Consider the following 16,065-nt stretch of genomic DNA (forward strand, 5'->3'; position numbering starts at 1 on the left):
TGCCATGCGACTGTATTGATGTCAGAACAATATTAACGGGGTTTCCTTGGGCTTTTGTTATTAAACTCCCACGTCTCGGCAGTGAATGGTGCTGTTAAATAATCTGGATTGTTGGTTGTGTTGGGGGGAGGTATACGTACATGGACTGTAGGTGCGAATGTACACACGGAGGAACAGCTGTTGTGTAGCTGCAGCACTGCTCTCTCCTTACTGGACTTAGAACTGCTCAGCTGTGTGTCATCGGCCCCTCTATTATTATGAGTCGCCTTTACCTCCTGTGGCCTGGGCGTGGCGTGGGAGGTCCATCCCTGCGCAGGTTCAAACGGCCATGGTCCCTGGGCCGGTGGAGATGGTGTTCTAGTGCCACATCTGGCCTGCCGGACACTGGCCCATGTTGGCGACCCCATGAGAAGGGCAGAATGCGGGCGATACTGAAGCTGAGGAGGCACAGGGTGCTTCATGTCCTTCCGGTTGCTGTTGATTTGACACCCAAGGGGCTGAGATACAGCGAGCGAAACACGGCGCTGTGAGGTGTTCGTCGGCCGGGTGTCCCCATCTCGAAAAGGAAGCCAACGCCCCTCTCCTCGTATGCCAAACACTGGGGAGCCTTCTTGTAGCCTTAGCACAGCCATGGGCTGAACTAGAACCTGGCTCTCCTCCCCCAGATCTAGAACTCCGGCCCGACTCAAGTAAAAAGGCTTCCTTGCTATTGGCCTCTCGGCCATCTTCCAGTCAGCCTTGATGCCCAGCCTCCCGTCCCTAGGGGCGCAGCAGAAGAACAGTCTGAGGCAGTAGAGCACATTCCAGTCCTTTATGTAAGACAGACACATTATCCACACAGGAAGCAGAATAATGAGAGTGGGGATTCGCTCCCACCCCAGAAATCAGCTGCGGGGACAGCGATCAGTGCCCGCTGCCAAGGGGATTTCACAGCAAGCACAGGGCTGCATGGAGGGCTGGGGGAGAGGATCAAGACCTACTCTAGAGAGCATCAGGCCTTCACAAAAATCAAATCCATCTGTGACTATGCTGACAATCCTTAGCTGCCCACCACTGAAACCCACCTCCCTGGGAAACCCAAACACTGCCAGTGGGGAACCTGCCCCCTCCACCAACTCTTCTGGCTCTTTGGAAGGGCTGTGGCAGCACAGCAGTGAGCAATAAGGGAGATCTTGCTTACAATGCAAAAGGTGGGCCCACCGAGTGGTCATTGCCTGATGACTCTGAAGGCAGGGCTGCTAGGGACAAGGGAACTGGAGGCAGTGAGCTACATGGGTCCGCTCTGCTGCCTGTTCCTCAATGCAGCAGCTGAGCAGTGCAGTCTGCATAGCTTGGGGTACTCTATCTACAGCTTCCTCTTCCTCTGGAGGCTGAGCTGTCCAGGGAAGGAAAAGCAAGCTTCCCATCTCAGGGGGGAACAGAAGAGGCCTACCCTATGTAGAAGATCACCTAAAGCTCTGGGCTGGGACCTGGTTCGGCTCTGCCCCTGTGGCACCAAGGCACTTCCTAACTTCAGGGTAAAGCTTGGCTGTGCAGGAGGCAGAGCTGTCTTGGGGGCCAGCCTCAGACTGTGGGATGAACCCAAGGACCGTCACAACCCTCCCCACCTCATGATCTAGGTGCCAGGCGCACCCCTCTGACCGGCCCTTCCCCATATAAACACAGAGCAGGGGGTATGTTTGCCAACACTCCACAGCACACAGTTCTTCCCCTGGGGAGAAGATGAGCGAAAGCATGAACTATGCGTGGCAAAAGTGAGTCAAATCCCTTAACGCATGAGCGGCAGGTGCTCAGATGCTCGGGCAAGGAGGGCAGGGGAAGAACCTGTAGCATACATCGAACCATTTGCTGCTCACAGACCACACTGGTGGCTCCCCGCTCCAGGAGGCCCAGGTGCGCGGGGCACTGAGGACTGTTGGACTTAGTTGCCCAGCTAGTGTAAGAACAGCCCCTCCCCTGTAATGCCCCCAATCTGAATTCCAACCCAAAGGGTCAGGAAACTACCTTTCCCCGCTGCCAGGGGGAAACAGCCAGTACCAAGAGAACATGCTATGTTCATTCATTTACCAGCCAGGCTCTATGGCAAACAGCTCAGAGGATAACGAGAGGGCACAGAGCAGATCATTCAAAGCCACGTGTACCCAGCCATGCAGGATTCATGGATTCCAAGGCCAGAAGGGGGCCATTGTGATCATCTAGTCTGACCTCAACGGACAGGGTGCTTCAGCTGCCACAGCTTTCCCCTGGAGGCTCCGGGCTCACTCTGAATTTAAAGGGCGAGCCCAGTCGTTGTGCCCGAAAGGGTCTTGGCGAGAGCAGCACTGCTCCCTTGGGAGTGTATGAGGACTCCTGGCTGCCAGGCTGACTCCGGGGGCTCACTGGGGAGGAGCGGGCCTCAGGGGAGGATTTCCCAGATGCGGAATTGGATGCTGGGAGGGGCAGCGTGGAAGGGGGAGGCAGCTTCCCAGTCACAGGATCAGCAGGGAGCTTGCTCAGCGGCAGCACTGGCAGTTCTGACCCTACCTGGGACCTGTGCGACTGACTGCCACTGCTTTCAGAACTGAAGCAACGCAGCTCATCTCCTGCCTCAGGCAGCTTGGCTAGGTACAGAGCTGCTCTGTTGTGCGGGGGGCAGAGGGAGGAAGCATGGGGATCACCACCAGATGGAGGTGCAGAGCCATCACTCCACTGGCTCAGCCCCAACTCCAGCTCCTGCCGGCTGGAGAGCCTAGGACCCAGCAGGTCTGAGTCGCTCCTTTCCTGTCGCTGCTGTTGGAGGCTGTGGATGTCCTGGATTTGCTGCTGAAACTGCAATTTCGCTGTTAGGAGAAGAGGAAGGAGATTGTCACCAGGCATCAGATGATCAATTCCACTGCAAAGCTCTAGGCGGCAGTTTCTTTCAACAGCCTCAGCAAGGAGCGCTAGACCACTGGGACTAACTGCTGCTGCAATTCCGCTGCAGTCATGCGTTCTCGCAAGGACGGACTATGCTCTCCCAGTGGAACACCATGAATGGTCAAGCAGAGACCCCCAGTCACCTTTTCCAATCAAAGAGCAGGAAAGGGAGTGGGGAACTCAATGGAATTATAAAGCAAACCAATTACAGCTGCCAAAGGTAAGGTTGAAATTGCAGAGTATGCGTTAAGCTGCAGAACTCACTGCCAAAGGATGTTACTAAGGCAAACGGCTGGGTAAAGGCTGAAATCTAGTCTATAAAATAGCAGCAGCTGAGGTCACGTATGTTAGGGTAAAAATATCAAAGGCTATTAACGTCCCAGCTCAAACACGCCTTCCCGTCATGGCATGATATTGCACTTGTGCTGTGTGCCCTGGAGGCTGTCCTGCCTTCCTCTGACGCATCCAGAAACTAGATGCAGGATCCTAGACATGGAGGATTGTTGGATTGTTCAGAGACATGGTGACTCCTAACATAGGCCTCAATCTGGAGAGAGATTGTCTCTCTTCATGTAGACGTTGGGGCCCAGATCCTCAAAGATATTTAGGCTCCTAACTCTTATGGATTTCAATGGGAGTTAGGCCCTTAAACATCTTTGATGATCTAGTTCTGAGCGACCTCAATTCCCATTAAAACCAGGTGGGATTGAGAGCGCTCGGCATCTCCCAGGATCAGGCCCTAGTCTGCAGAAAGGCCTTGAGCTTTCACTTTTTACTGTTTGTTTTTAATGAACAGCCTACCTTGGTCTCCGCTGGCCCAGCACCCCATTCCCACTGCCTTGCAGTACAGCTGCAAGCAGCAGCCTGGTGCCATTAAGAACAGCCCGTGCCATGCTGCCACCCTACCTTTCATCAGGTGTTCGTTCTTTTGCTGCAGTCCCTGGATCTCAGAGGCCATAGCAGAAATCTGGAAAAAACGCAGAGCAGCTCTGTTAGAAACCTTGCGGTGGGTACGTTGCCTGGATGGCCCCTTGCACATGTACATATTTTAGTGGGAGGCCATGAAAATGGCAGATTCCATAAGAGGCAGACAGAGAATCTGATGCAGAGGGATAAGGGTGTGGAGTAGGATGTACAGAGCATGATGGGCTCTTGCAGCACATGGGCCTGGGGATCCTTCCATAATGGTAGATGGCAGAGGAGTTTGCACTGATGCTCAAACTGATTCGCAGCCTCTGGCCAGTTTGATCCTGCTTCAGGAGAGCCAGATCTACAGCTCCCCACTCAGTATCGGGCTTGCCCTTGAGCTATGGTGCGTTCCCTGGGGCAGGGCAAGGCCATACCATTTCTGTTTTCTCTTGCAGTTGCAGCCTGAGGCTCTGTGCTTCTTTGGTGCTGTTGGAGAAGCCCAGATCTCCTGGTATAGGCTGCTGCTTTTCTTTTAGCTCCTGCAGAGGTTTCCCATGCGGCTTGATGGCTCCTCTTGTGTTCTGCAGAGACCACATGAGACCAAAGACGATAGTGGGTTCATGGCAGATACCAGGAATACCTGCTGGGTTCGTGGCTCGTACCTGACAGCCCTTCAGAGTCAACCGACTCCCACATTCACAATTGCTGCCTGTGTCCCAACACCCCAAACCAGCACCAGCCTTACTGCAGTCGCCTCCTGGGTGTGAAGATGGGCTGCAAGGAGCTGGACTAATGTGGGGTGGGGACAGGGGTAGGCAGTTCTTACCACTTGAGATTTCTTCACCCATTGCTCCACTGAGCACTTGTCCTTCTGGTCTCTCGACAGCTTCCTGTGCCCTGACTGCAGCTGCTGCCTCTGTCTGAACAAGCCCTTGAGCTGTTGGAGCAGCAGAGAGAGCCCCTGAAATTCACTACCAGCCCCCACTGGCACTGGCCTAAATCCCCAGGTGTAAGAGGCTCTGGATAGTAACTAGGAAGCCTGTTCTACTTTCCATCCATTCTGGGTCCTTGGGATACCCCCACACTTTCCCAAGCTCCTTGTAGCCATCCCTGCCTTCCTGTGCCTTGCTCCAGCTAGCAGGGACATTCCATCCATCCCTGTAATCTCAAATGCCCCATGCTACTTCAGTCAGGGCTTTTGGCTACCTCCCCTCAATGTGAACTTGTTCACGCAGCCACATGCCAGAGCCCATGCTCACACAGCTGCTTTGACAGCAGAATTCTGCCTGTGATGGTTCCCTTGCCCCAGAGACCACCTGCCCACTTCAGAGAAATGTAAAGACTATGATGAGTCAGAGAGCCCGAGACAAAGCCGAACGCATGGCTTGTTACCTGCTCGGTCACCAGCCGATGCTGCTGTTCCAGGGTTTGGCTCTTTTCTTGGGGGCTCCTTGTGACTTGGCTGGCCGCGCACTGACTCAGCCTCTGCGGAGAAACAGACCCACATGAGCAGGGCGGAGTGATGAATGGACTTGGATCTCTCGCTCTGTTCTATTTCAGTTCCACCTCCTCGCCCCAGTGGATGGAGGGGTCAAAAAGGCACCTTGGAGACTGTTCAGGGAAGCCGAACCATCTACAAAGCAGGGATTCTGAATGGACGAGTGGTCAGAGCTTAGCCCATTAGGGGCTGCCCCATGTCTCCTTGGAAAGGGCAGTTTCTCTAGAGCTCCAAGAAGGTCTCAGAACTGTCCCATCACCACAGTGTTACTAACTTAAACTACTATTGTATCATGGTTCCGCTGAGAGGCTCCATGCGCAATCAGAGCCCCATTGTGCCTGGCACTGTACTAGAACTGGTCCCTGCCCCAAAGATGTTACAGACCAGCCAGCTAAAGTGCAGGAGAAAAGGAGTGACATTAGCTATGTTGTACCCATGGGGAACTGAGGCCGAGAAGGACAGGTTGTGCCTTTACAGCCTGGAGCATCGCTACATCTGGATACCTCATGGGCTAAGCAGTAGGCAAGACCTACCCAGGCTGAGGCTGGGGAGCAGGTGTTCCAAAGAAGGTGTAACTTTGCTAGCCGGCCAGGAGCAACCTGACTGAGCGACATTCTCATAAGGGGATGTGCCCTGCGGTGCTTTGTCACCACGCTTAGGGCCAGTCGAGTGATGCAGTCCATGGTGTTTGTATGTCTTGCTGTTGTATCTGGCTGTCTTAGGCACTGACCTGGCTCCCTGCACCACAGGAGCTGATTGCCTCCAGAGCCTTCATGTATTATCCTCACACACCCCTGGGGGGCTCCACAGAGCTACGAACCCCATTATACAGATGGGTAGCCGAGGATCAAAGGCCCAGATCCTCAAAGGTATTTAGGCACCTAACTCCCTTTGGAGAGCTGGACTAGAGAAATTAAGGGCAGGTTTTCAAAGGGTTTTAGGCACTTAACAATGCCAATAGGCTTTTGAAAATCCCACTGGGCACCTAGCTGCGTCGGGCACCTAGATCCTTCTGGAAATCTGGCCCTAAGTGACTTGCCCATGGTCCCACAGGGAGACTGAGACAGAGGAGAGAACCGTACCCATCTCCCCCAAGCCCTAGGCTGATGCTCTAAGCACTACCCAGCCTCTCTGCTTTTCTTTCTGTTTCTGGACCATAGCCAGTAAAATGTTGGTTTGTTTAGGACCAACTCAAGGGGGTGTGGAGGCTAATTTTTAGCATTTACTCCAGCCAGAGGGGAGATAGGTCTCTAGCCCCTCATGGGAGACAGGGCAACAGTGTGTCTATTTCTCTTTGTCTGCCTTGTCTTTTAGCTTGGTAATACAGTAGCAGAGCAGGCATCTGTGTTTGAAGCCCATGATCTGAAGGGAAACACAGAGGGGAGTGGAGTTATGCAAGCAGGGACGGTGGAAGAAGAGCTGTTGGTTGATGGTTTAGGAGAGAAGCTGAATTGGAAGAAAGAATTTGCGTACTTGGGAAATACGCTGAGTGTAAAGGGACTGCGGGCCCCACACTGGAACTTAGTGGGGCCTTTTAGAAAGGGGAAGGGCTGAAGAGAAATCAAGACCTGAGACTGACAGTCCCCAGGGCCAATGGGGAGAGGCCAATGCTCTAGGTCAGCCTGATTGACAATGCACGGAGGCCAATAAGGGAGTCGGGAGTGTGGGGTCCTGTCCTCTGTGTGAGCTGGAGCTGCCGGCCCAGAGGGCCAGAGCTAAGGAGACAGCAGGAGCTTGAGGAGCAGCCCAGGAGGCAAAGCTCTAGGGGTGTCGAGGCAGAGTGGGGCTGGAGCTGGGGCTCAGGCAGTCTGGTGCTGGGTACAGTGAGCAGCTGGGGAGAGCGAGGGGGATGCTGGGCAGCAGGCTCAGTGCAGGGAGATGCAGGCCAGACTGGGAGGGGGATCGTAACCCTGGCGGGGGGCTGACGCTGGGAAGAAGGGTCCTGCCACCTAGAGCCTGAAGGTGTGTGGCCCCTGCCAGAGCAAGTATCGGACCCGCAGCACAGCCAGGGCCTGGGGCCTAGGATGAGAGGAACAGGCTGTGAACGGCCCTGACGTTCCAGCCACAGCTGGTTGTGATGTCCCCGTGCTGCAGAGTGGGGAGATGGGTTTCCCTTTAACCTTTCTCATTTTTTAAAAATTGATTGCTGTTTAATAAATTGTATTTGCTTTGAACTCTAGGCAATGATCAGCGGGTCAGGAAAGTGTCCAGTGTGGAGAGAGCACCCCGGAGTGGGGAAACCTTAGCCCCTGTCCTAAGTGACCATTGTAAGACTGGGGGTAAAGCCTGCCAGGAATCCTGGGCTCAGCCTTGTTGGGGTTACGAGGACTCTGCCACACAGGAGAATGGAAGGGGAGCCCTCTAGGTCAGGCAGGTCTCTGGGTAAAAGGAGTGGGAGTGAGGACTCATTCTTTCGCTAGCTCATTTCACCAGCGTAGTGTATAAGCCAGGAAAGTTCCCCACAATAGCGGGACCATTCCCCCACTTACATTAGTGCCACTGGGGAGAGGGCTGGAGAATTAAAAGAGCAATGTGCATGGGTGGCAGGAGTACTGTGGGATCAGCAATTAAGGCACAAATTGAAATGAGAAGTGTACGCTATGTGTGTTTGTACCTGCCTGCTCTCTGGTTTGAAATGATGGGTCTTACGGAGATGGCAGAAAAGATACAGGCAGTAGAAAATAATACACTGAGGAGTTTGGCGGGCAGGTGGCAGGTAGACAGTGTGCACATGGAAGAAATTAGGGGGAAGATGAACTTGGGACTGTGAGCGATAGATAGATTGGAAAGTGCATGTTTGTGGTGTGCTGGATGTGTGATAGGAACGGGAGAAGAACAGCAAAGAAAGCCTGGGAGGAAGAGGATGGCAAGAAAGGGCATGGGAGACTGACAGTACAATGGAAAGAAAAGGGCTGGAACTCCACACCCCTGTGTAAACGGGAAAAGAAGTGAAAAAGCAAAGTGAAATGAGCTTTTCAGGGCAGGGACTGTTTTCTAGTCTCTGTACAGCCTAGCACAATGGAACCTCACAACCATACTAAAAATACTAAAGGAACAGCTAGGTGGCTGGATACAAAGTCATAGGCAAGGCTATGTCTGAGTCTCCGTGCCCAGAGGGTGCCACCGATGGGCACTGGGGTTGTTGAACACTCCCCTGACCCCCGACTTTGTTACAATGAGACACACAGTGCAGATTTGAGGGTCACAACTGGGACGGCACACAGAGCAGCTCTCCACATCCCTGCAGCACCATCCGGCAACCCTGCATTCCCGGTGGGAGCCCTTTGGTGGCAGAACAGGGACAGAAACAGACCCAGAAATGGACTGGGGTTCCTTCAGGGGATGTTAAAACCCCTGCATGAGCTATGCTGTCCCACAGGGGATCTCTGCTGTCCCTCACCTTGAGGAGCCCCTGCAGGTCACACAGATAGGTCAAGGCCTGGTCCTCCTGCAGCACAGCCCCTTTATCTGTACAGCCTGGAGCCGAAGCAAACAGTGAAGGAAAGACAGGGGTGAGGAAAATGTTATAGCAGCAGCTGCAAACATTGAGTCCAGCTCTCCTCAGCCAGCAAGTGCCTTGTCCACCCCCTCCCCCCAAAAGAGCCTTCCTGTAACTATCATGCTCAGGTCCAGGGTGCCGAAAGAATTAACAGCCAGAAGGGGCCATCAGATCATAGAATATCAGGGTTAGAAGGGACCTCAGGAGGTCATCTAGTCCAACCCCCTGCTCAAAGCAGGACCAACCCCCAATTTTTGCCCCAGATCCCTAAATGGCCCCTTCAAGGATTGAACTCACAACACTGGGTTTAGCAGGCCAGTGCTCAAACCACTGAGCTATCATCTGGTCTGACCTCCTGCATGGGCCAGGCCAGAGAATTTCACCCAGCTCCCCCTAGATTAAGCCCAAGACTTCAGTCAAAGTATTTCAGTCCTCTGGAAACTGAACTGTTGTGCCAAAGGGAGAGAACAGGAAGGACCAAGGTGCCACCACTGCCCCTGCAGAGAACAGCTGAGCAAGTCAAACCAGCAGAGGACATTAGACTCGGAGTGACCATGTAGGGAAGGGAGAAAGAATGGACCAGCTGGTGACGGTCACCACACTTGTGTAAGAAGGAACTCAAAGTCCAGTTAGTGATTCTCCAGTACCTGCCAACAGGGATCTCCAGGCCCTCTGCAAACGCTGAGAAACTGAGCCTCCTAACCCCCGTGAGTCAGAGCAGCTTTCACTTACAGAGAGAAGCCCTTACTTTGAATCATCTTGTTCAGCTGGGCCAGAAAGGCATCACACCGGGAGCACTTTCCCTGGGAGTGACTGTCACGGCTCTGCCTAGGGCCCCAGTTCTGTACTTCTGTGGGGCCGGATGCCTGGTGGCGTCGGTGGGCGTCGTCTCTCAGGACCTCCACTTCTGCCAGCTAGTCAGGATGCAAAGCGGAGGTCAGACAGGAGCAGTTAAATGTTAAATGAGCCACAGACTGTCAAGGATTTCCAGCGGGACAGAGGCTCTGGCATAAGGGATAGCATAGCCTATTGGGATGGGAGAGTGACAGCCTCTGTCCATAGGTATATAGCACAGGCAGCAGCTGCACCAGCTTTCCTCCACCACACTGCAAATGTGCCTCTGTCTTGACCTAGTGGGAGCCCCACAAGGAGGAGTGTGGAGTTCAGTCCCCATGGTCCATTTGATCCTTGTCCTCTGTGCTGCGACTGCCAGCAGGGATTGCACTAATGCCGACTGTGGGGGTGCGTTTTAAATGCAGACACCTCCATCCCCTAGGAGCCAGGCCAAAATCCCAATCTCCTTTCATGGTGGCTGCCAACCTGCCACCAGCTTTTAAGAGCCCAAGGAGTGGGGCTGGATTTGAACCAGTGGCTCCACAGTTCAGCCTCGTCTCCTGAGCCATCCAGACCCCCGCGATAACATCCCACATCATCCTCGCTCTTCATTGGCAGCATTCATTCCAGCCTGCTAGATGTTGGGAGGGGATGGTGAGTGCAGAGAGCATTTCCATGGCTTCATATCTACCATCAGAGCTAATTAGCTCTCTTGCTTCACACTACCAACCACTCCCTAGCCTGTCCTAGTATCCTCCCCCCAACCACTCCCCAGCCCGCCTGGGTATCTTCCCCCATCCCCAACCTGCCCTAGTATCCTCACCTGTCCATCCTCTCCAAGTAACAAGTAGTAGCAGCCGAAGCGTGTGAGGGGAAAATGTAAATTAGGGCAGCTAGACAATTTGGATTAACTTGCCCAGGGATGTCATGGAGATAGGGGCAGACAAGAGGAGACACAGGCCTAGGACACACCTGTGCTGCTGCACAAAGGATAGTCTCCGGCACAAGAGGTTCTCTCCAGCCCTGTCCTCTCTGATCATCCCAACAGCTTCACGCAATGGCCACAATGTTCCAGAGGATTGAGGTTATGAACAGATTTCTCGAGTGCGCTGTTCAAAATCAGCCACGTGTTCTTGGGTGCACATTGGCTGCTGGATTCTTTTGGAAATCTGGCCCTACTTGTGGGGGCCAAGCACTCGAAAATCCGACCTGCTGTGGAGTCCTCTGGAAAGTCCTAGCTATAGTGTGACGCTGTTGTGTGGATGGGGTAAGATGGAGCTGGAAAGGAAGATCTGGCCCTATCTGTGTTACGACCAGAGTACAAATTTAGTGACACCCCCACACAAAATCATACAAGCCTTTCCTTGGAGTGCCCTTGCATGGAGGGGGGACACGACACACAGCTTTCTCAGGCGTTACCTTCAGCTCTAATGAAGAGGCTTGAATCTCCAGCTTGTTTTTTTCCATCTCACTTGCTTGTCGAAGGTGCCTCAAGGCCTGCTCTCTGTGGACACAAGTCCCTGCTTTAGTGAAACTGCCTGTTATCTGGAAGAGCCTTCACCCTCCGGTCCACCCACTGTTGCACCATCAATTATGTTGCAGAGTCTGTAACCAGGGGCCTGGAGGTCTGTCCTGTCTCGAGAGGCTCCAGCCGCATGTAACTCACGCTGCTCGTCGCAGCTCCACACGGTCCCATACGGCTTCATGGCTCAAGAGCATTGAGCAGAGCCCCAAGCAGGGAGCTCAAGATGCTATAAGGGGTGGGCTCCTCCCATTGGTAACCAACCTGCTCCCTGTTAAACAGAGGTGGGTGACATGAGCCCATGCACATGCAGGGCCAGACTACTGTGCAGGTAGCGAGGGAGGACGAGGCAGCACACCACAAGACTCTGTGGTCGCAGGGTCAGATTGTGCCCCAGAGATCAGAACACAGAAGGATTCTCCATGCACAGGTCCTATGAGCAATGGGAAAACATCAGCCACTCCTTGCAGCAGCATCCCTGCCCTGTCCCTCAACCCAGGCAGGGCATGTGGGGAGGGATGGGGGGACAGGGGTGGAACTGGTGCTCCCCTTGGAAACCTACAGGGATTACGCAGGAGAAGTAGTCCAGCCTGAGGCCGCCCAGGCTAGAGGGGGTCTCCAGAATAGGGAAGTGCTGGCAGTGCAAGTCTCCCAGGAGCAGAGAAAGCTGAAGTGTCCTGGAGCCAGTGGAGAGACATAAGGGCCTTTAGCAGATCCCTAGGGAGCCCCACCCCCACTAAGGGTGGAGAGAGAAGCCTGTTGGAAAAGTCAGGATGACACTTTGTGAGGTGCAGCTTCCAGGGAAAGCCCATCTCTGCCCCTCTCCCATGGTTTTCCCCACTGCACGGCATGACCCAGCCCAGTGCAAGGAGCTAGCGCCATGGCTGATGCTATCCTCTCCCAAAGTGGCAGAGCCTAGTTTGCTCCTCCCCCTCTCCCTGGCCTATCCCACTCCCAACATGGGGCCGTAGCTCCATGCCATCCAGCCCTCAGCCTGGCTCTTCTGGCTGAAAGGGGCCCTATCAATCTAGTTCCAAGGGCTCCCATCAGTTCCCTTCTGCTCTGGAAGACCTGGGGCCCAGCTCCACCCCGGTGCAGCAGTTAAGCTCTACAGGGACACACTGGCTCTCAGTTGCTCTCCCAGCATAGGGCTTCCATGTGGGGAGCCTGCCAGAACCCACCTGTGGCAGCCTTCACGCCAATGTGGAAGGGCTTTCTTTATAACTAGGTTTTTAACAAACCACCCTCCCGGCATGGGATGGGCTCCTGGGCCTGGATAGATGACTCATCCACAGCTACCTATGCTATCACTGTACTAGAGATGGCTTGGGATCCAGCTGTGCTGACCCCCACTGGTGAACACCTTAGGGATATGGCCCAGCTCCAGCTTTTGGCTGGTGGGTCTAGAGAGAACTTGCCTCCTGAGCAAGGAGTGCCTCTCATACTCCTGATGCTTGGCGTTCCCAGGGCTGACTGTGGGGCAGGCCCCTACCTTTTAAAGTTACACGGCGGGGGAGTTGTGCCATGCGATGGAGACAGCGCAGCCTCCCCTGGGGTTTCCCTGGTGGGGGCAGCATAAGAAGCACCGAGAGCTCAGTACTGCCCTAGGACTGAATCCCTGCTAGCTCCGTACCTCTCCGCCAGCTGGTGCTCCAGAGAGGCGACAAGCTGTTCCAGTCTCAGCTTCTCTGAGCTGCATTCAGTGTACTGGCAATAGACAGGGAATGCAGGTTAGCATTACTCAGTGAAGTCACCTAGTTCATCATCAGCCGCACTTGCTCTCTGCTAGCTACTTACGCAAGGGCTATTTGAGTTACCCCAGATGAGCAGCTAGCACAGACAAGCCCTGTGATATTGCCACTGGTGTTCCTTATTCACAGACAGTACAATGGCTGGTTCTGGGCTGTATTCTTATCTCAGGGAGTCACCCCCTGCCTGACACCAGAGTAGGGAGGGCTTTTTGCTGGTAAATCTAATTTGCTGATGTTCAAGAGAAGGGGGTAGGCAGCTCAGACTGGGGTTGAGGTAGATCTCCACAAACAGCCAGGGACTAATCCAGCCACCTGCCAGGCATGTGCAGTGAACTCTGGGGAACCACTAAGGGAGCTGATCCAACCAACGGACATATACTGGCACAGAAACACACACCACTTTGAGATGAATCCATCTGAGGGGAGAGGCAGCCTGGTTCCACTGACAAGGAATTGGCCTGGGACTTGAGAGACCAAGCTGGTCAACGGAGTGACCATGTGCAAGTCACTTCCCTTCCCATGCCACCCTTTGGCTTGTCTATTTTGACTGGATGCTCTTTAGATCAGGGGATGTCTCACTCTGGTTGTGTCTACACTGCAATTGGGAGGTGTAATTGCAGCCTGTGTACAATCCTGATCAGTTAAGAACTAGGGCAGCCTGTGCCATCACCCATGCTGCCAAGGGTACACTGCTATTTTTAGTGAGTAGCTCCATCCAAGCTAGCACAGGTATGCTGCAATCACACCTCCTGATTGCAGGGTAGACATATCCTCTGTGTTGGTACAGTGCCTAGCACAACAGGGCCTTGATCTCAGCTGGGGCCTCTAAATGCTCTTGGAATGCAAATAATAGTATAATAACCCGGCATGTCTCTGCAGGATGTTCAGACAAGTTTGGTACCTGGCTCCTGGCCAATTCTAACTCCAGGTGTTGTTCTTCCAGCGCCGTATCACGTGTTTTCAGCATGTCCCAAACCTTCTGCAGCTCTTCTCGGACCAGCACTAGCTCTGTGTCTACTTCCTCCAGGGAGACCTGAAGTATGAGAAAGAAAAACTGCAATGAGTCCCCTCTGCCAATAAGCTGTGCAGGAGAAGCAGAGAGTCAGACGCCTTTAGGGGGTATTCCATTTCCAAGCACATTTATGAAAGCACTTCCAGATACGACAGTGATGGGTGCTTTACAAATGGATGTAATATAAAACCAGCCGCATTCCCTGATCTCAAGATATAGGCTGTTCTAGCTAAGGTCACGCAGCAGGTATTGCCGCACACCAGATCAGCAGATCCTACACCAGCCCCAGCTGTGGGATGCAACCAGCTTCAGGTGTTAGCCTACAGATGTCCACATAAGCCTATGGAGTATGGAGCCTATGGAGTACTGTCAAACTCGACAGCCATGCTGGGGCTAATCCATGGCCGAGTGATAGTTTGAATCGGTCACCTCAGTTCTCAACAATACTCATTACATGCCAACACCGAGGAGAAGTGATGCCAGTGGAAGATGAGGGTGGGTATCTCACCCACTCCCTGTCCATGGGTCCTGACACAGTGCCAGGCATAGACCAAACATGGAATTCACGTCCAAGCAAAACCTTTGACCCTCTTAGAACTCTCCCAAAAGTTCCCAGGGCTGAGTCTGAGACCTGCCCAAATGTACTGCATAGCTCCAAGGCCTTGATCATACAATGAGATCTCCTGGGCCTGCATGCCGCTCTCTTGGAAGGTCAGAGTCCAAAATGCTCAACCAAATGGTGGCCTAAAAGTTGGACAGGTGGGAAGGAAGCTGTGTGCCATATGGAATAACACTCAGACCCTTGAAATGCAGTGTATTTCTTACAGAGAAGTGGACGCAGCGTATTCCAGGATCAAGCCCCGCTATCAAGGCTTTCTGCATGTTTCCTGGCTTGTTTGGGAAACACAGGAAGGCTCTACACTGACATGGCCAGTGTCACCATGTTCTTGGGTTAGCAGCAACTATATTCATTTAATAATAATTTCCATTTATTTCAACACCTTTCATTCCCCAAGACCCTGTAATTCTTTCCCATTACACACCCAGTAGTTAGAGCACTAGCCCAGGGACTTGAAAGAGCTGGGTTCAATTCCTTATTCTAGCATAGACCTTCTGGTGTGACCCTGGGCACATCACTCAGCCTCTCTGCGTCCCAGCTGTACAACGGGGTAATAGCACTGCCCTACCACACAGGGGGCTGGGAAGAGCAATACCTTGAAGATGACAAGGTGCTCAGAGACCACAGTACTGAGGAGCAGATAAGAACCTCAAGCCGTGCACCACATTTCTGCCATACTCACAGAGCAAAATAGGGGCTTGTTTATTTCAGACTAAGGAAAACAACAGACCCAGGACAAAGCGCTCCAGGGCCAGATCCTCAGCTGGTGTAAATCTACGCAACTCCGCTAGCTTTAAATCAAGCATGTGTGTAAGTGCTTCGTTCAGCTGGGGCATCAGGCCCCTAGAATTGGCTGCTCTGGGAGCCTGCAGGCCACCCCTGCCAAGATGGGTTACTGAACGCCACTGGCACGGCTGCAGTTGTACCTTGTACCAAGTCACTCTAACAGAGTAAAGATGTCAGGGTGTATCCTCTCACCTTGATGTCTCCTGGCTGCTTTAGTTTCAGTTCTTCTAATTCCTAGCAGTAAAAGAAAGGAGATTTAGCCTCCCTGCCCATTCTCTTCCTAGGCGCCCTCCTCATGCTGTTCCCAGGCCTGCCTGCAGGGACTTTCTTCTCCTGGAAGATGGGTGGTTGGTTTTCATGTGTCCTCATCTCTTGGCATCCCCCACAGGGATGCATATATTCATTCCCATCATGCCCTGAGGCTTGACCCCTCCTGGTACATCCCCACAGTGGGGGGATCTCTGTATTTCCTTTGTGTAACTATCTTCTGCCAAGTGTCTCAATCCTACTTTCCTGTCACTGGGCTCTGCAGAACCCCCTGAACCCCATAGTTAGGAGAAGTTCCTTAGCCGCATGGGAACAGAGTCTGTTCTCCATTAGCCAGTATGAGCCCAGAGCAACTACATTGTCCGTGGATTCACCCTGGCGTAACCATAGAATCTGGCCCACAGACTCTTCCCTAGGAGGCACTCATCAGCAGGAAGGGATCAAAGAGAAAGTAGCACACTCCATGATACCCA

At 53.3% G+C, this 16,065-nt stretch overlaps 1 protein-coding gene across 11 annotated transcripts in view; it reads right to left on the reverse strand.

Annotated features, from left to right (window-relative positions):
* Positions 1-797: 797 nt before the first annotated feature.
* LOC119862092 (myosin-3-like) overlaps positions 798-16,065 on the reverse strand; it is a 37,813-nt gene continuing 22,545 nt past the window's right edge. For all 11 annotated transcript variants that reach the window (XM_038418075.2, XM_043494282.1, XM_038418082.2 and 8 more), the window contains 10 exons: positions 15,518-15,559; positions 13,810-13,941; positions 12,791-12,864; positions 11,055-11,139; positions 9,550-9,715; positions 8,703-8,779; positions 5,197-5,289; positions 4,239-4,385; positions 3,802-3,862; positions 798-2,819 (listed from right to left, as the gene is read on the reverse strand). In XM_038418075.2, coding sequence (XP_038274003.1) covers positions 2,224-2,819; positions 3,802-3,862; positions 4,239-4,385; positions 5,197-5,289; positions 8,703-8,779; positions 9,550-9,715; positions 11,055-11,139; positions 12,791-12,864; positions 13,810-13,941; positions 15,518-15,559 — 1,473 coding nt within the window. In that variant the 3' untranslated portion in view covers positions 798-2,223. The remainder of the gene's footprint in view (positions 2,820-3,801; positions 3,863-4,238; positions 4,386-5,196; positions 5,290-8,702; positions 8,780-9,549; positions 9,716-11,054; positions 11,140-12,790; positions 12,865-13,809; positions 13,942-15,517; positions 15,560-16,065) is intronic.

Source organism: Dermochelys coriacea, chromosome 10, assembly GCF_009764565.3.
Source record: "Dermochelys coriacea isolate rDerCor1 chromosome 10, rDerCor1.pri.v4, whole genome shotgun sequence".
Classification (NCBI taxonomy): Eukaryota; Metazoa; Chordata; order Testudines; family Dermochelyidae; genus Dermochelys; species Dermochelys coriacea.